This window comes from Perognathus longimembris, chromosome 1 (assembly GCF_023159225.1).
Source record: "Perognathus longimembris pacificus isolate PPM17 chromosome 1, ASM2315922v1, whole genome shotgun sequence".
NCBI classification, from domain to species: domain Eukaryota; kingdom Metazoa; phylum Chordata; class Mammalia; order Rodentia; family Heteromyidae; genus Perognathus; species Perognathus longimembris.
The window spans coordinates 107,907,192-107,925,989 of record NC_063161.1 but is presented as its reverse complement, the minus strand read 5'-3'; the positions used below and the strand labels follow the sequence as shown (position 1 = coordinate 107,925,989).

The following is an 18,798-nucleotide window of genomic DNA, read 5'->3' as shown; positions in this document are numbered from 1 at the left end:
ATTCTCATTATGTACCCCCTTACTGTGAGAAACCTAGCACCCCTGATTTTTTACTTCTTTCCCAGCCTGGCTTTTCTTTGGTGTCCCTTAAGGGCTTGGCTAGGGTTTTATTTTGTTTTGCTTTTTCTTTTCATCTGTGACTCAGGGCTTACCCACCATGTGACTCTTCAGAATGACAGAGTCAGCTACAGAACAAGTTACACTCTGTCCACAAGGCTGGATGTAGCCCTGTGGATGAAGAAGTCTGAGCCTGATAGAGGCAAGAGTTTCCCTTCCAGGCCACAGTGATTCAACTATAAGTGTGCAAGTGGCCTCCTCAACCTCTTTTATGACAAAGATACAGGAGTGTGGCCACTTATCTGCTGTCCTGTTTTATGCACCTGTGAAAAAGCATGTCACCACAGTGATGGCTTTCTGCCTGTGTCTTTTTTCTTTGATTTTGACTATTAGGATAAACTTCCAACAAAGAGATTTTGTTCAAAGACTGATATGGTACTATGTTTTTTCACTCTTGGAACTTAAGTGCAGAGCCTTGTCCAAAGCAACAATGTTCTCATTATTTGTATTACTCTCCTTGTGACTGGCAGATTGACTAGAATAGTCATTGCCTTTCCTCCCTCCCTCCCTCCTTCCCTCCCTCCCTCCCTCCCTCCCTCCCTCCCTCCTTCCCTTCCTTCTTTCTTTTTTCTTTTTTGTTGGTTGTAGGGCTTGAACTCAGGGCTTGGTTGCTGTCCCTGAGCTCTTTTGTTCAAGGCTAGTGCTCCAGCACTGTGAGTCATAGCTCCATTTCTGGTTTTCTGGGGGTTAATTGGAGATAAGAGCCTCACAGACACCCAGGCTGGCTTTGAACTAGGATCCTCGGATCTCAGCCTCCTGAGTAGCTAGGATTAGGAGTGTGAGCCATCAATACCCAGCAGTCTTGCTTTTTCCTTTCTTTTCTTTTCTCTTCTCCTTTCCTTTCCTTTCATTTCTTCTTTTGTGCCAGTAATGGACTTGAATTCAGGACCTCACATTCTCATTTGCCTTTTTCTGCTCAAGGCTAGTGCTCTACCACTTGAGCCACACCTTCTCTTCCAGCTTTTTGCTGATTAACTGAAGATAGAAGTCTCTTTGATTTGTCTGCATAAACTGTCTTGCAAGTGTGATCCTCAGATCTTCAGCCTTCTGAGTACCTAGGATTACAGGCATGAGCTATCAGCTTAGAGTGGCCATTTCTAATCTTTGCACACTTAGAAGGTATGAAGTGGTACTTCATTAATACTTTTTCATAACGGTAGCCCATTAATCCAGCCCATCCATTACTAATGTCTCCTGTGTTTGCGCACTGATCCTCAGCATGTTCTTCAGTTACTTAATAGACCTTTCTCCTTTAATTTCCAGGGACACACTATTTTCTACCCCACAAGACTTAAGAAGAAAAAAGGCTTAGAGAGAGTGACCAATGAGCCCATCAGTATATAGTACTGATTCAGTTCATTGCCCTCAGCCCCCAACAGTCCCTTGGTAAAGTTTATTTACCAAGGAACCCCATTCCTTCTGATTGTTTTTCTGATAACCTTACTCCTCCACAAAGGGACACAAATCCCCGGCTTGGGGACATCTTGCAGAAGCTGGCTCCATTCCTGAAGATGTATGGCGAATATGTCAAGAACTTTGACCGGGCAATGGCGCTGGTGAGCACATGGACCCAGCGCTCACTGCCATTTAAGGATGTAATTCACAGCATCCAGGTGGGTGGCCACGAGGTATGGCAGATATCCTCATGGGCAGCACACAGAGCTCTGTGTGTGTGTGTGTGTGTGTGTGTGTGTGTGTGTGTGTGTGTGTGTGTGTGTTAAAGACATAGGTTTTATTCTAAAAAGTAACAGGTGAGAGCCAGGTGCCAGTGGTTTGTGCTTGTAATTCTAACTACTCAGGAGACTGAGATCTAAGAATCTCAGTTCACAGCTAAGACTGGCCAATCCTCTTATTTCCAATTCCAGCAAAAATAAAAAAACAGTAGAATGGGGGCTGGGGATATGGCCTAGTGGCAAGAGTGCCTGCCTCATATACATGAGGCCCTGGGTTCAATTCCCCAGCACCACATATACAGAAAATGGCCAGAAGTGGCGCTGTAGCTCAAGTGGCAGAGTGCTAGCCTTGAGCAAAAGGAGGCCAGGGACAGTGCTCAGGCCCTGAGTTCAAGGCCCAGGACTGGCAAAACAAAACAAAACCAAAAAAACCCACAGTAGAATGCCAGCCATAAGCAAAATTTTACTCAAGGCCCCAAGATCAAGTCCTAATACTGTCCCCACAAAAGTAATAGGTGACATTATTGAAATTTGGGAACACAGAGAAAAACCGGGACAATTATTAGATAGGTCACAATGCTTGACTGAAGCTTTGATCCTCACAATTAATTTCCAGAAGTGAGTTATCAATTCCATGGCAGAGACAGGAAAACCAAGAACCAGCAGGACAAATTATTATTTGATAGAACCTGGGTTCAAGGATAGTCTCTGATTTTATGATCTCCATCAATGTGTAGGGGCAGGCAGAATATCATATCAATCTTTCCTTTTATTTTTTTGGTACAAGTCCTGGGCTTGAACTCGGGGCCTAGGTGGTGTCCCTGTGCTTTTTTGCTCAAGGTTAGTGCTCTAACACTTGAGCCACAGCTTTACTTCCAGCTTTTTGGGGTGCTTAATTAGGGATAAGATCCTCATGTACTTTCCTGCCTGGGCTGGATTTGAACTGCAGTCCTTAGATCTCATCCTCCTGAGTAGCTAGGAATGCAACTGTGAGACACCAGAGCCCAGTCTGATCTTGTCATTTGTCTGCAAACAGCCTGTTCTCAGTCCTTGTTGCCTGATCTTTTCCTGTTTGTCAGCAAACAGCCTGTTCCCAGTTTTTGTTGCTCTTGTCTACTGCCTGTTGGTCTTTTAATTGATCTACAAGATTTGTATATGAATGTAAAGTATTATTTATTGTTCTTGTCACAAGTTGTGTTTTCCTGAATGATCTATTAAAAAGTCTTATGTTGATAGTGGACATATAAAATTTTTATTTTAAATTATTTGCATTCACTTTTTTTTCTTTTTGGTGCTAGTACTGGGGTTTGAACAGGACCTCACCCTCTTACTTGGCTTTTTTAGTCAAGGCTGGCTCTCTACCACTTGAGCCACACTTGCAACATTTTTTGCTGGTTAATTGGAGATTAAGAGTCTTACAGGCTTTTCTGCCTGAACTGCCTTCAAACCACAGTCCTTAGATCTCAGCCTCTGAGTAGCTAGGATTACAGGCATAAGCCTCTTTTTCCAGGAAAAGCACATCTTAAAATAATTGGTGAATGCAGTAGGGTGCTGTGTTGATGACTCATGCCTGTAATCCTAGCCACTCAGGAGACTGAAATCTGAGGACTACAGTTCGAAGCCAGTCCAGGCAGGAAAGTTTGTGACACGTTTACCCCAAATTTAGCACCAAAAAATTTGGAAGTGAAGCTGTGGCTCAAGTGTTAGAGTACCAGCTATGAGTAAGCAAGCTGAGTGAGAACTTGAGGGCTTTAGTTCAAACACCAGAATAGGCACACACACAGAGAAAGGAAAGAAGCTATGCTTTTGAAAAATCCTATAAATGCATTTTGCACTAGCAAAGATTATGTAGATTATATTTTTCCTTTAATTATATGGTTTTATTTAAAAATGGTAAAAGCTATTAAAATGTGTGTGTGTGTGTGTGTGTGTGTGTGTGTGTGCGCACATGCATGCACACATGCATGCATGCCCAGTACGGGCTTAAACTCAGGGCCTTGTGCTCTCTTTTGGTATAGCTGGTGCTGTACCACTTGTGCTACAACACCATTTCCAGCTTTTTGCTGGTTAATCTGCTCAAGCTGGCTTCAAGTCATGATCCTCAGATCTCAGCTTTCTGAGCTAGGATTACAGGCCTGAGCCACCAGTTCCTGGTTTTCCAATGCAATTTTCATATGGATTGTGGAATGTAGAAAGAGCCCATATTCATAATAAGCTGCTTGTCCCAACATCTCTAGTGGCCCAGAGTGGCTGTGCCATCCTAACATGCACACACACACACACACACACACACACACACACACTCCTCCTGCACCCCTTCTGTAGTTTAATGGGCTCTTGGGCTCCGAGTGGCCACTGTAGGAGATGTGGAGGCAGGGCCTAGATGTGGGCCGACCCCTCATATCTTCCCACAGGGGACCTATCACCAGATCACCCATAGCTCCCAAGCATCTCCAACTCAGTAGCACTATGCTAGAGAAGAGAAATAAATATATCCTTACTTGAGCCCTTCTTTCCCCCTTTGCCTTCTTCCCTGTACATCTTGGACCCTCCCTGCTGACTCTTATCCTAGTTGCTCCCTATTTCATGGGACCGATCAAAGTCAGTAAGCTCCACCTTTTCCTCACCCACTTGGGAGCCTGTGCAGCCTGCATCTGGGAGACCAGCTCCAGTCTTCTATATCTGCAGTGGCAGGACCAGCAAAATAGAATCTCTTTGAGGACAGAGTATCTAGGCCAGCACGTGTGCTGTGGTTCTGTGCCCTGTGGAAGAGACAAGAACAAAGCCTAACTTTCCAAGATATAAGCTGCAACATGGTTTCTTTCCCAGGAAGTATGTTCTTTACAATCTTATCAACAGCCAAGGCATCATAAATTATGAAAGGGGATTGTTGTCAGGGGCCCCGGAAGCACCTCCCTTCTCCAAGCCCCAAGCAGTCTGCATGTTCTTTCTAGTCCTAATGTTTTAGTCTGCTGCTTTTCTTTTTCTTCTCTTCCCCCCCTTCTCTTCTTCATCTTCGTAATTATCATTGTCATTATATCATTGTCATTATGCTATGATTGAGAAAGGTGAACTCTGTCTAAATTTGCAATGGCCAGCAACTGGAGATGTGGCTCAACTGTTGTAATCTTGAGTGAAAAAGCTAAAGGTGAGTGCCCTGATCCTGAGTTCAAGCCCCAGTAACTGAATAAAAATAAATAAAATAGCTGGGTACCAGTGGCTGACACCTGTAATCCCAGCTACTGAGGAGTCTGAGATCTGAGGATTGCGCTTTGAAGCCAGCTCAGGCAGAAAAGTTCCTGTAGGACTCTTATCTCCAATTAACCACTCAAAAACTGGAAGTGGAGCTTTGGCTCAAAATGGTAGAGTGCTAGCCTTGAGTGAAACAGCCCAGGGACAGAGCCCAGGCCCTGAGTTCAAGCCCCACAACTGACAAAAATAAATAAATAAACAAATTCAATTTGCAATGGCCAATTTAAATCTATTTGGTTATTTTGAGAAAGAACAGAAAACAAACGCAAACTTGGGGTTCATCTAGTTTTCTTCCCAGGTTGCCTATCAAGCAGGATGAAGGATAAGGGAGGCCATACTTTAGGATTTTGTCTGTCTCTCAGGAGATGCTGTGACACTAAAATATGTCACATGGTTTCCCAGCATGATGATATATGTGTGCTCAATGAGCAGCCTGCTTCTGAAGGTGACAAGTGCTTGGCCTGGCCTAGGCAGCTGCCCCATGTTCAGACGGGACAAACCAGGTTCTTGGGTCCAGTCAGCCCATAGGTGACAAAAGACTGTCAAGATTGGGCTGACAGACAGTTGTCTGCAATATCTGTACCACCACTAACTTGTCCTAAGCTATGGGTGATGCTAGGGACACTTTCTGGCAGACCTGGTCTATAGTCCCAGCCAGCTGCTAGCTGGCTTTGAGCACTGGGCTGGGAGGCATAGGGACAATTGTGCACCTTAGACTCAGCCCAGCTCAGCCATTCTTTACAGATGATTTTGCCCCCAGAGACCTAGACCACATCTGGTGACTTTGATGTTGATTCTAGCATAAGCTGGGAATATTCTACCACCCACACCAGACATCTACAGGTTAAGGCTGTGAAACCCAGCCACAGACAAAATGGGATTGGATGATGCTTGCATATCCTATGACTGATGAAAACTTCATTTGTTTTTCATTAAAAAAAATTTCTTTGTGCTGGTACTGGCGTTTGAATTTAGGACCTAGACATTGTCCCTTAGCTTTTTCACTCAGGGCTAGTGATCTACTACTTGAGCCAAACATCCACTTCTGGCTTTGTGGTGGTTAATTGGACATAAGAGTTTAGCAGACTTTGTTGCCTGAACTGGCTTCAAACTATGCTCCTCAGATCTCAGCCTCCTGTGTAGCTAGGATTACAGCCATGAGCCACCCACCCAGCCTGAAGATTTCCTTTGTGTAATCCAAAACAGAGTGAAAAATTGTTTAAACTGAAAACAAAACTTCAGACATTTACAGAGTTGAAATAATAAAAAAGTGTTAGAAGCAGATAACATCTATCCTGTTTACCATCCTCCCTGAACACATAAGTATCATTTAAAAATTTTTGAAACTAAATTGCAGATACTGTAGCTCTGAGGCAATTTTCCCACATGTACAATGATCAAAATGAGGAATTTTAAATTGATGTCATAGGATTACCTGCTCCACAGCCCACACTTAGATGTCAACAGTTGTCTCAATAATGTTCTTTTTCATTTGGGGGGAGGGGTCTATAACTCAACCTAAGACCAATATCATTTGTCTCTCCATCTAGACTAGGCCTCTGTCCTACCCTCCTTAGAAGATTAGCTCAGTTATTGGTTAACTTTCCTTCAATTTGGGTTTGGCCATAATTGGATTCAGGCTGTGTTTTTGTGCATTTCCTTGGAGTGAGGTTGTAGAGATGCTTTGAGGTCATTACATTTCCTATGCCTCCTCATCCCTTGAAGATTTTCCCATGAAGTAATTGTTTTGATTGACACTTCTACGCCTGTTATATCCAAGACGTGTGTGTGTGTGTGTGTGTGTGTGTGTGTGTGTGTGTCTTGAAGTTAGGGCTTGATCATTATCCCTTAGCTCTTTTACTCAAAGCTGGCATTCTACTACTTGAACCATACCTTCCTTCCAGCTTTTTGCTAGTTAATTGGAGACAAGAGTCCCATGGACTTTCTTATCTGAGCTGACTTCAAACTACAACCCTCAGATCTCAGGCTTGCCAGTAGCTAGGATTATAGGCATTAGCCTCCAAGTGCCTGGCTCCTAGGCATTTTTGAGCTCCTCTGAGCTGGAAGTTGTTTGGTTCTGGTCCCTGAGGCAAGCACAAGTGCTGAGGACCTGTAGCCGCGGGCAGGGCCTGGCAGTAGGTGGACAGGGCAACAGAGCGTCGGGTCCTCTCAGCCAAGATGAACTGCCAGTGTGCATGTGGGGGAGGAGGAAGTAAGGTGGCCAGGCAGGAAAATGCAAAGGGAGACAGAGGCAATGGAGTGGTGGCAGCGGCACACGTGTTTGGGGCTTGCCTGATGGATCAAGGATCTGGAGTTCTCAGCAGCAGTGAAGAGGAAGTGAAGCATTTGAAAAGAAGAGCTGTGATCCAGAAAGAGAAGGGGTGTGGGGAGCCATGAGCTGGGCTGGGCAGAGTGGGGATCACCAGGGTCTCAGCACAAAAAGCTTCTAGTCCTGATTCCCTAAAGGGAGAATCCAGCAAAGCTTGGTTCCATTGGAGGAAGGAGAGTGGAGTCAAGCTTAGGCTCAGGCTGATCAGGATGCGGAGAAATCTAGAGGAACGGGCTTCATCCTGGCACGTGTGTTCTCAATGGGAATGTGGGTGAAGGGAGAGATCTGGGTACAGAGTCAGCCTGCCTGAGTCATGGCTTCATCCTTCAGCCTCTCTGAGTCTCAGTTTCCCCAGCGGTAGAATGTGTCTTTAAAAGTAGACAGTTTTGATGGCCTCCTGGGGCCTCATGGCTAGAAGCAGGTTCAGGGACAGTACACACATGCATGCATGTCCTCAGGTACCAAAACTGCTCTCTTTCCCCTCCAGAAGCAAGAGGTGTGTGGGAATTTGACACTGCAACACCACATGCTGGAGCCTGTGCAGAGGGTTCCCCGTTATGAGCTGCTGCTCAAGGACTATCTGAAGAGGCTCCCCAGAGATGCTCCAGACTGGAAGGATGCAGAGAGTGAGTGGCCCCAAGGCTGAAAGATTCCCCAGGGGGCTAACATAACTGGGGGAAGGGGGAGGGAATGCAGAGAGAGAGAGAGAATGCAGAGAAAGGGAATGGAAAGACAGATAGACACAGAGAGTTGAAAGGGATACATAAAGATTGAGACAGGGAAAGGGGATAGAGATTAAAAGGAGAGGAACAAGCAAGGCACCATTGGCTCACACCTGTAACTCAGGAGGTGGAGATCTGAAGATCTCTATTTGAAGCCAGCCCAGACAGGAAAGTCTATGAGAACCTTATCTTCAATTAGCTACCAAAAAGCCAGAGTAGAGCTGTGGCTCAAATGGTAGAGCACCAACCTTGAGCAAAAAAGCTCAGATGCAATACCCAGGCCCTGAGTTCAAGCCCTAGGACCAGTACAGGAAAAAGGGGGTGGAGTGGGAATATGGCCTAGTGGCAAGAGTGCTTGCCTCATATACATGAATCCCTGGGATCAATTCCCCAGCACCACATATATAGAAAATAGCCAGAAGTGGCGCTGTGGCTCAAATGGCAGAGTGCTAGCCTTGAGCAAAAAGAAGCCAGGGACAGTGCTCAGGCCCTGAGCCCAAGGCTCAAGACTGGCAAAAAAAAAAAAAAAAAAAAGGGTTGGGGAGGGAAGAGGGAGGGATGCAGGGGGGAGGGGGGAGGAAAAGGGGGAGCAGGAGAGGTGAGAGAGAATACCTAATTGTCAGGAAATAGCTTAGTGTTTTTGTTTTTGTTTTTTTTGCCAGTCCTGGGCCTTGGACTCAGGGCCTGAGCACTGTCCCTGGCTTCTTTTTGCTCAAGGCTAGCACTCTGCCACTTGAGCCACAGCGCCGCTTCTGGCCGTTTTCTGTATATGTGGTGCTGGGGAATCGAACCTAGGGCCTCGTGTATCCGAGGCAGGCACTCTTGCCACTAGGCCATATCCCCAGCCCTAGCTTAGTGTTTTTGAAGGCAGAGATAAACATCATGGGCCTGGAGTGTGAAGGGGACACTGGCTCTGAGGAAGGTACTGCCGCCTGGCTCTATCCAGAGCTTAAGCCCCAGCAATGGGCCCTGTGATGTCAGCAGGGGGCACACACTCATAGCCTAAGGGCATTGACAGATGTGGCTGGTGGCCTAGGACAGGGATCTATGAAGGAGTGGAGTGGCCTTAGCAGCCCAGCAAAGGGACTATGTCCACATGCTGGGCTTTTGAGGATATCTGGGGACCCTCATGAAAGGCAAGTACAGGGACAACACCTTCCCAGTATAGGCAGCTGCCTGAAGCTCCCAAGTCAGCTTCTTGTGTCAGCCCAGACTGACGTGGGCTCTTTCTCCTGCAGGGTCGCTAGAGCTCATCTCCACAGCCGCCAACCACTCCAATGCAGCCATTAGGAAAATGGTAAGTGCGACTGCTGTGAGGGTTTTCTAAATGGTGCAGGGAGAGTGGGGGTGGGTGGGCTAACATCAGCAAGCACCTTACCCCATCAGGGAATACCCACTCCAGGGGAGCTGTCCCAAGGGTGGTCAGAGGCTCTGTCTGCAACTGAACAGGCCTGCTCCTCACTATACCTGTGACCTTTGGTCAGTTATTTAGCATTCTGTACCTTAGTTTCACATCTTCTTAATTAGGACACTGAAGGATCTCTCTTGTTAGGCTTTATGGGGATTAAAAGAGTCACTTGCAAGCTAGGTGCTGGTGGCTCACACCTGTAATCCTAGCTCCTCAGGAGGCTGAAATCTGAAGGTCATGGTTTGAAGCCATATTGGGCAGGAAAGTCTGTGAGACTCTTATCTCCAATTAAAGCACCAAAAGAGCCAGAAGTAGAGCTGTGGCTCAAATGGTAGAGCATCAGCCTTAACACAAAAAGCTCAAGGACACTGCCCAGGCCCAGGGACAGTGCCAGGCCCTGAGTTCAAGCCCCAAGACCAGTACAGAAGGGGAGGGGGTAGGAATCACTTGCACATCATGTGCTAAGAGCAGGACCTGGCACCTTGTCAGGTCTCACTGCTGGCATTATCCATTCATTCATCGCCCTCACATACTGTTTTTCAGTTCACTTGCATCCGCTGTATCCATTCTTGAGACTGAGAGGGCCAGCCTAAGCTGCTTGTTTCCAGTTGTACAAGCTGAGCTCACTCAAGTTCAATGAAGGGAGGTGCAGATGCACAGTGCATACAGATCCAGACATTGCTATTGTTGAGGTCCCTCCAGGCTCCATTCTGCTTTCTGTCATGTTGGCCTCTAGCCCAGAGCGGGGATTGTGAGTTGCATCCCTGTCCCATCACATGACCATTTATCCAGTCACTGTGGCTTGAAGCAGTGACATATGTATTGGCTCAGGTGGAGTCATGCCATTCCACTGACCTTTCTTTGCCTTTTCTGTAAATTGGACTAACAGTTGTCCCACATTATCAGAATTAAATTAGTTAAATCCATATTGTGTAGAAAAGCCCCCAACACATAGCAATGGAGGTACTCATTATTTGTTGTTGCTGTTATTATTGCTGTTGTTGTTACTGTTATTCTTTACATGATGAACTTCTAGTCATTTCATAATCAACTCAAATGTCACCACATTTTCCCCTCATTTTCAATATCAGCAGGCTCCTTGGTCCTGTTGGGGTCCTGGGATGCAGTTGCAGAGCAAGTTCACCTTGCTTCTAGACCCCCAGCAGACTCTGAAGGCCTTTGGTCACCCTGTGACTGTGCACCTACCAAAGTCCTGTGTCTCTTACAGGAAAAAATGCACAAGCTTCTGGAGGTATACGAGCAACTGGGTGGAGAAGAGGACATTGTCAATCCAGCCAATGAGCTGATAAAGGAGGGCCAAATTCAGAAGCTGTCAGCCAAGAACGGCACAGCCCAGGACCGCCATCTCTTCTTAGTGAGCTGGGCTCTCTGTTCTTTTTCCATTTACCTCTAGGTTCCATTTTCTCTTCCAACTCCTCTCCTTCCCCTTCTTCTCCCCAGCTTCCTTGTCCTCTTCCTCCTCCTCTCCTTTTCTTTCTCTTCTTTCTCCTCCTTTCTTCTTCTTCCTCCTCCTCCTTCCTTCCTTCCTTCCTTGCTTCCTTCCTTCGTTCTTTCTTCCTTTTTCTTTTTTTGCCAGTCCTGGGCCTTGGACTCAGGGTCTGAGCACTGTCCCTGGCTTCTTTTTGCTCAAGGCTAGCACTCCGCCACTTGAGCCACAGCACCACTTCTGGCTGTTTTCTATATATGTGGTGCTGGGGAATTGAACCCAGGGCTTCATGTATATGAGGCAAGCACTCTTGCCACTAGGCCATATTCCCAGCCCCTCGTCTTTGTTTTCTCTTTTTCTTTCTTCTCTTTCTCTTCTTCCTTCTCTTCCTCTTTCTCTTCTTCCTCCTTCTCTTCCTTCTTCTCCTCCTCTTTCTCCTCCCCTCTCCTTCTTTTTGTGCTGCTAGGGATCAAACCCAGGTCCTCCCTTGCTTAGAATCTAAGTGCTTTATACCCACAGCCCAGCTTCTATTCTTTTTTAAAGTTTTAAATTTTTACTTTCAGGAAGACTCTCTATGACTAGTTCTGGCTTTGAAAAATATAACCATTGTAACTACAATCAAGTGACAGAATAATTCTGTCCTTTTCACCCCTCAACCTCAATTCCTTTTTCCTGTCCTGGTGTGGTTAAGCACACTCCTAGCCCCTGGCCATATTGATGTGTTCTCTGTTTATATAGTTCTCCTTTTCCAGTAGCACTGCATAAATGCCATGGGACAGGTCTTGCTTCTTTCACTAGACACATGAATATGGGAGGTTCATCCATGGTAGCACATGTGTCAGTAGTTCATTCAAAAGTTTTGTTTTCTTGGGCTGGGGATATAGCCTAGTGGCAAGAGTGCCTGCCTCGGATACACGAAGCCCTAGGTTCGATTCCCCAGCACCACATATACAGAAAACGGCCAGAAGCGGCGATGTGGCTCAAGTGGCAGAGTGCTAGCCTTGAGCAAAAGGAAGCCAGGGACAGTGCTCAGGCCCTGAGTCCAAGGCCCAGGACTGGCCAAAAAAAAAACAAACAAACAAAAAAGTTTTGTTTTCTTAGCACACATTTAGTGCACATGCACAGTGAACAAACTAAAAACTAAGAACTGGATGAAAATGAAGCTATTGTCCAGACAGTTCTCTAAAAGATATAACCATAGCTAGAAATGACTGTACATATGTTTTAAAAATTACATTTTATGCCAGGTGTTGGTGACAGGCACCTTTTATTCTGGCTACGCAGGAGGCTAAGATCTGAGGATCATGGTTCCAAGCTAGCCTGGGGAGGAAAGGTGTGAGACTCATCTCCAACTAACCACCAACAAGCTGGAAGTAGAACTGATAGGAGTCACAGAGCACCAACCTTGAGCAAAAAGTTAAAGGAGAGTGAGAGATCCTCATTTCAGGCCCTGCTGGCATAAAGCAAGCAAACAGATTTTTAAAACCCTATACTTTACAGCCTTAAAGGAAAGCTTACCAGGGGTTCCTTGTAAGGAGCTTACTATGGCCCCTCACTAAGCCATCCTTCTTGCAGTTCAACAGCATGGTCCTCTACTGTGTGCCTAAACTGCGGCTCATGGGCCAGAAGTTCAGTGTCCGGGAGAAAATGGACATCTCTGATCTCCAGGTAGGTGAATCCCCCACCCCTCTCTCATACCTGCCTGAAGGGGGCCCCAACCAGTGCTCCTGGCCACCAGCTCTGTCTGGGATCTTATGAAAACATCATCTCAGCCCTAGTGCCCTGGACTGGAGAGTTAGAACACCATTCTCTCTGGCTTGACTCATATTGAAAGCCCCTGCCAGCCTCATGAGACAAAAAAGTTAGAAAGTGAACAGCTTCAGGAGATGTGCTGGGGCGTGTGTGTGTGTGTGTGTGTGTGTGTGTGTGTGTGTGTGTGTGTGTGTGTGTGTGTGTGATTTAATGAGGCTGGGACTCAAGATCTATCAAAATACCCTAAAGTATTGAGTTGAAGGGATGAATTAAGAGTGGAGTATGGGCTCCTTGCCCAGCCTGGACCCTGGACTCCAAGCTTTCTTTCTCTTCTGTTGCACTGTCAAAGCTAGAGAATGGTTTGCAAATGACCTGTGCATCTTTGATGTCCCCCAGGTCTAGGAGACTGTTCTGTGTTTCATGGTGGCAGTAGGAATTGGAATGGATTTTGTACAATGTAGGGAGGGCTTTGAATTAATGGGCATTTCAGAAATATTGGCTAATACAAAATATTAAAGATTTGCTTAAATGCCAAAGGAAAAAAGTCCTTTTTGTGAAATGGTTCTGGTTATAAAAGACAATTACAGCCAGGCAATAGTGGCTCATATCTGTAACCTTAGCTGCTCAGAAGCCAGATATCTGTGGATTACCATTCTAAGTCAGGTCAGCCTGGGCAGAAAACACACCAGTTAACCACCAAAAAGCTAGAAGTAGAGCTGTGGCTCAAGTGATAGGGTGCCAGCCTTGAGTGAAAAAGCTAAGAGATAGCACGCAGGCCCTGAGTTTAAGCTGTACCACACATACCATCACCATCACCACCACCACCAATAATTACAAACAGTGACATAGAAAACAGGACTTTTTTCTATAGTCAGAAGACATCTTTTCCAGTGTTTCTCCTGGAAGTCAGGAGTCATTCCTGTTATAATGAATCTGATGTGTTACTTAAGCCCTCATTCTGTAATTGAGCCACCAGCTGGCTGGTGAGGGATAAGAATTCTAATAAGTATCACTGATAGGGCCACAAGGAGCCCCAGCTTTGCCACTATGCTCTGTGGTCTTATGCTGAGGGAGCAGAGGCAATCTGAGAACCTACAAATAAGTGGCCCTATTTTGTCAACATTATCTGGATACATATTTTCCCATTAAACTTAGGTACATCTGCCCACAAGGGCTCAGGTGTCTGCAGAGGGGCTAGGGGTCTCCTGGGTGGTTTTCTCCTCCTCCTCCTCCTCCTCCTCCTCCTCTTCCTCCCCCCCCTCCTCCTCCTCCTCCTCCTCCTCCTCCTCCTCTTCCTCCCCCCCCCTCCTCCTCCTCCTCCCGAGTCCTGGGGCTAGAACTCAGGGCCTGAGCACTGTCCCTGGCTTCTTTTTGCTCAAGGCTATCACTCTGCCAGCTTGAGCCACAGCACTACTTCTGGCTTTTTCTATATATGTGGTGCTGAGGAATTGAACCTAGGGCTTCATGTATAGGAGGCGAGCACTCTTGCCACTAGGCCACATTCCCAGCTCTCCTGGCTCTTCTTGTAAGATTTTCATCCCTTCTAAGGAGGGAGGTGTTACTGCTGGGAAGTGGTACCCATGGTGCCAGTGGGGAAAGGCTGGCCATGGCTAGCTGGAGGCAACTTTTAAACTTCTAGAAGAGGCTTGAGAAGTGGGTTTGTTCAGTAGCATTACGAATAAAGAGGATGAGAAGTTCCAGCTCTGGGTGGGCAGGATCACTGGCCCATCCATGCCCTGGACCAACTCAAGCAGCAACCACCATGACTCCAAATCTCAGTATCTCTTTCTTGCAGACCTGAGGTCCCATAGTTGCCTCTGATAACCTCCTCAAGGAAAAGTCTCTATGTCAGCAATGTAGGGTTGGGATTGGGGAGCAACGAAGATGACTGGTTTGTGTTTGCTTATGTGTTGTTTCCTATTTGCCCTGCAGGTACAGGATATTGTCAAGCCAAATGCAGCACCTACATTCACCATAAAGGGAAGAAGAAGGTCCTTGGAGCTCCAGACTCGGTATGGCACAGGCCTTCACTAGTCTGATGTGAATGTCTTTGATCTGAGGTTTTAGCAGATGGCTTCTTTTCTTAAATGGAATAACCTATCAATATGTTTTTATGTATTTATTTATTCATAGTTCAACATTTCACAGTAACAAGGGGGGTCAATAAAAAATTAAGCCTATGCCTACCTCTTGTTCCCCAGGTCTGGTAGACACTTTTAACCATCCCATGTACACTCCAGAAATTTCCACTCATTTATGTATAAAAGCATGAAAATGTGTTATATATGCGTAGAAATATGTAATATATTCATAGAAATGTATTGTATGCTATATATGCATAGAATATAAAATATATAACATGTAACATACAAATGATAATGTGGAATGCATATATGTTTTATATGTCATATAGTGTATAATTTCAATAGCCACTGTATTTCAGTGGCTATTGTCACTTTACCTTCTAAAGCCAGGCTTGTGCTCTCACTGGTAATATGTTGGAAATTTGGCCCCCTCATACCTCATCAATAGTGTGAGAGCTTTAGAGTTGCCCACTAGGGTTCAGGAAAGCATTGGTCTACAATCCACTGCACAGCAGATAAGAGAATCCCATATGGCCAAAGTGTTTTGAGTCTGAAAGCCAACTTTCTAGCCTTGACCTGTGAATGGCTAGGTGTGTGCTACAGGCCTTAGGGGTTAATAGTCAATATCCAAGATGGGATTGATAAAACACCATTTTTGTTCTTATAGGACAGAAGAAGAGAAGAAAGAATGGATTCAGGTGAAACTTCTAAATTTTGAAGTAACCAAACCCTCAAGTTACTGAGCAGTATGCCCATTTCATGTTAGAGCCAAGAGTAGAGGGGGTGGCCCCCAAGATCTTCTCCTCCAGGCCTGCCAATACCTGTCCCTGGGTCCCAACCAGAAGGGAGGCAGTGCATGCCTACATTTGCTCCTCCAAATGCCACATTACCTCTAAGAGCCCTTCATCATTAAAGAAATGAATAGATGTAAATGAATCAAGAGAGGCCATGAGTTGGGTGTCTTCTCTGGAGCAGATCATTCATGGCCAGAGGCTCCATCAGTGCCAGGACCTCATGCTTAGGACAGAGGCAAGCATGTCTCTCAGTGTCAGTGTCCTCCTCTTGCTCTCTGACAGCCCTATGGCTTTGCTGTGTATCCAGGTCATTCAGGCCACCATTGAGAAGCACAAGCAGAACAGTGAGACCTTCAGAGCTTTCAGTGGTGCCTGCAGCCAGGATGAGGAGTCCAGCTTGTCTCCAGACTCACCCGTGAGTCAGAAGCCTGGGTCAAGGAGGGAAGGGGACAGTTGCCTGCCAGGGAGAGAGGTGCAGGTGTGTGTGTGGGGGGGGCACCTTGACCACTTTTACTCAGTATTCACTGCAGTCTGCTGAGCATCAGGGCCACTAACCCTGGCTTAGTGACCAGACCACAACACTCTTCCTGCATGTTACTTTGAGCAGCCTACCATATCCAGTAATGGCAGACATCAGACATTTTTTCTCTCTCTCTGTCTCTCTCTCTCTCTTTCTCTCTCTCTGCAGTTGTATGATCTTCCCCACCCCCACCCCTGTGTCCCTTTGTTCTGGGAGATGTCAGCTCAGAGCCCTTTGAGGGAAGTAGCAGGGCATCTCATCCCTTGTCTTTTATGGAGCTGTCCTGGGGCTGCTGGGGACAGACTCAGTGTGAGGAGGTGGGCTGCAGGGTCTCCATTGAGTATCCAGGAGGGGAAGATTGGGCTGAGGCCCCAGGCTAAGCCTCTTCTTCCCTCCCTCCATCTGTGAAGTTGGGGAGAAAATTGGATGTGGAGGTTGATCTCTGCTCAATACAAGGAAAGGTCCTGAATAGCTGTTTATGGGAAAGTTTTAGGGGGCTGGCGCTATAGCAAAAACATCTGGGAAGAGGTGCTCACTTGAGCTCATCTCATGCTGTTTTCAGTGTTCAGTGGTGGTCCCCCATTTTTACTGGGTATATGTGAAATAATTACCATGCCCAGCCTAACCCAGCAGATCTATGCCTACCTCCAGTTAGCCCTGTCCTCCTGGCCCTCACAGAGTCTACTGATCACCTAATATTTGCACCACATCTACTTGCTTTCCCCCTGCTTCCTGGATGTATTTTGGAGGCTCCCTAAGTTGAGGTGGCCTAGAGACAAAAGGTGCTAATAAGCTGGACGTCATGTTATTGTTAGTAGGCTGAGCTCTGCAAGCATGAGGGTCTTCAAACTCTCCACAAAAACCCCTTGAAGGATGAAGAGAGAGCCCAGAGACCTCCTCCTTGCCACAGATGTGATTTAGAGCCTCTGATCAAGGTGGGCCACAAAGATCTCACCTGCTAGTGCCCACCACACTGGGAAATGCTAATTTTGCCAAATGTCTTCAGCTCAGTGACAGGCTCAGGAAGCAGAGCAGCTCCTCAGAGTCCCTGAACTTGCTAGGCTGTGCCTTTGCCCTCAGTGCATTGGAATGTTTCTCAATGCTTGATAAATACTCCCTCATCAGTGCCCAGGAGAGATGGCCAGGCAGCCATCTTACACTCAGCCTCTGGGTTCTTTTCTAGGTGGTGAACACAAGTTCTATGGAGCCTGTGGGGGTGACTGACAGCAGTGGGAGTGCCACAGGGGTGAGTGACACCCCCCCAATGGTCAGCAGGGATAGGAGGTATAGGGGAGGAATCAGACGAGGGTGACCTGGAGGGTTACAGTTGAGGGGGCAGTCTGCCCCTCCCCAGTTGCTGAAGGCCTGATGTTAAATGGGAGATTATGCCTGAGGTCAGATGTTGGTGACTTAGGGGCCAGCCATGATCATGAGTGGAGGCTCTTGACTGAGGCCATGCAGAGCTGATGGTGGTCCTCTCTTAGCTGTGTGCCCATGGAGGAATTCTCTGAGCTGTCCCTGTGAACATTATGCTCTTGCTCTATGCCTTGATAAAGCATATAATAATGCGGTGCTAGGTTCTTGTAAGCACCTCAGAAATGCAAAGAAAGTAGGTTTATTCCTCACCCCAGAAGCTCACCATGAGCTGGCAAGGGAGGTTAAAAAAGCTGAAGACACAGTGAGCCCCAGTGCTTGAGCCACATTGTTAGCTGTGGGGCCCCATACTTGCCAGCACTTCCGGTGACAGGGAGTCCAGGACCACCCTGAGCAGTAGCTGGCTCAAAGCTGTCTTGGTCCCTCCCTGAAATGGGCTCTTTCTCCTTCTGGGGGTCTCCTCCAGGTAACATTTCAGGGCTGAGCCACACATCCTCTTCCCCTCTTCTTCCTCCTTTCCCTCATGCTTGCTCTCTGTCTCCCTCTCTTTTCTCCTTATCTCTGTCTCTCATTCTGAATCTTTGTATTGCTGTGTGTCTTTCTCTTACACTTTGAGTTCCATGATTTCTTTCTTCCTTCCTTTCTTTCTCTCTTCTCTCTTCTTTGCTTCTGCCTGTCTTATGTTCTCTGCCAGTCTATCTCTTTGTTTCCATCCTTCCTCTGCCTATATCTAGATCTCTCTGTGTCTCTCTTTGTCTGTCTGTCTTTTTCCCTCTGTCTCTCACACATACCCCAGGTCTCCCTGTATCTGGGACAGGTGTGGGCCACCTGTCCTAGAGCAGCTGATGACTCTACCTGATCATAAATTCCAGCCCTCCAGCTCTCTGTGAACCCAAGCTCTACTAAATTATTGTTCCTGTCCTTGAGTCCTGTCACGTAGCCTCATTTAAGAGGAAAAGGCAGGCTCAGGATGATCACATGAGTTGGCCTAGAGGTAGGGAAAAGGACTGGCTATGGTTGCAGAGCCATCCTGGGGTAGAAGACAGGAGATGGCTATGGAATCAGCACTCATTCCTGTGGTGACCTAAATTGTCAATGTGTGACATCTACCCCCTTTAGGGATAGTGTGGAGCCATGACTAAAGGGTATGTCTGGTGGTCCTGGATAGTAATCTGCTTCCTTCCCCATAGCCTGAACTTCCCCAGGTCTATGGGGCTCAGAATCCCAGACATTGGACAACCTAGAGAAAGCTTGTGAGGTTTTGGGAAAAGCTAAAGCATTTCAGGATCAGGAGGAGGAAGAAGGGAGAGAGAGAGAACCTCAGAC

General features: G+C 46.6%; 1 protein-coding gene across 2 annotated transcripts in view; it reads left to right on the top strand.

Annotated features, from left to right (window-relative positions):
* Fgd3 (FYVE, RhoGEF and PH domain containing 3) overlaps nt 1-18,798 on the top strand; it is a 38,870-nt gene that overhangs the window by 7,950 nt on the left and 12,122 nt on the right. For both annotated transcript variants that reach the window (XM_048343728.1, XM_048343810.1), the window contains exons 5-13: nt 1,574-1,730; nt 7,859-7,997; nt 9,332-9,390; nt 10,730-10,876; nt 12,524-12,616; nt 14,633-14,712; nt 15,452-15,482; nt 15,886-15,993; nt 17,282-17,344. In XM_048343728.1, the coding sequence (XP_048199685.1) occupies nt 1,574-1,730; nt 7,859-7,997; nt 9,332-9,390; nt 10,730-10,876; nt 12,524-12,616; nt 14,633-14,712; nt 15,452-15,482; nt 15,886-15,993; nt 17,282-17,344 (877 nt within the window). The remainder of the gene's footprint in view (nt 1-1,573; nt 1,731-7,858; nt 7,998-9,331; nt 9,391-10,729; nt 10,877-12,523; nt 12,617-14,632; nt 14,713-15,451; nt 15,483-15,885; nt 15,994-17,281; nt 17,345-18,798) is intronic.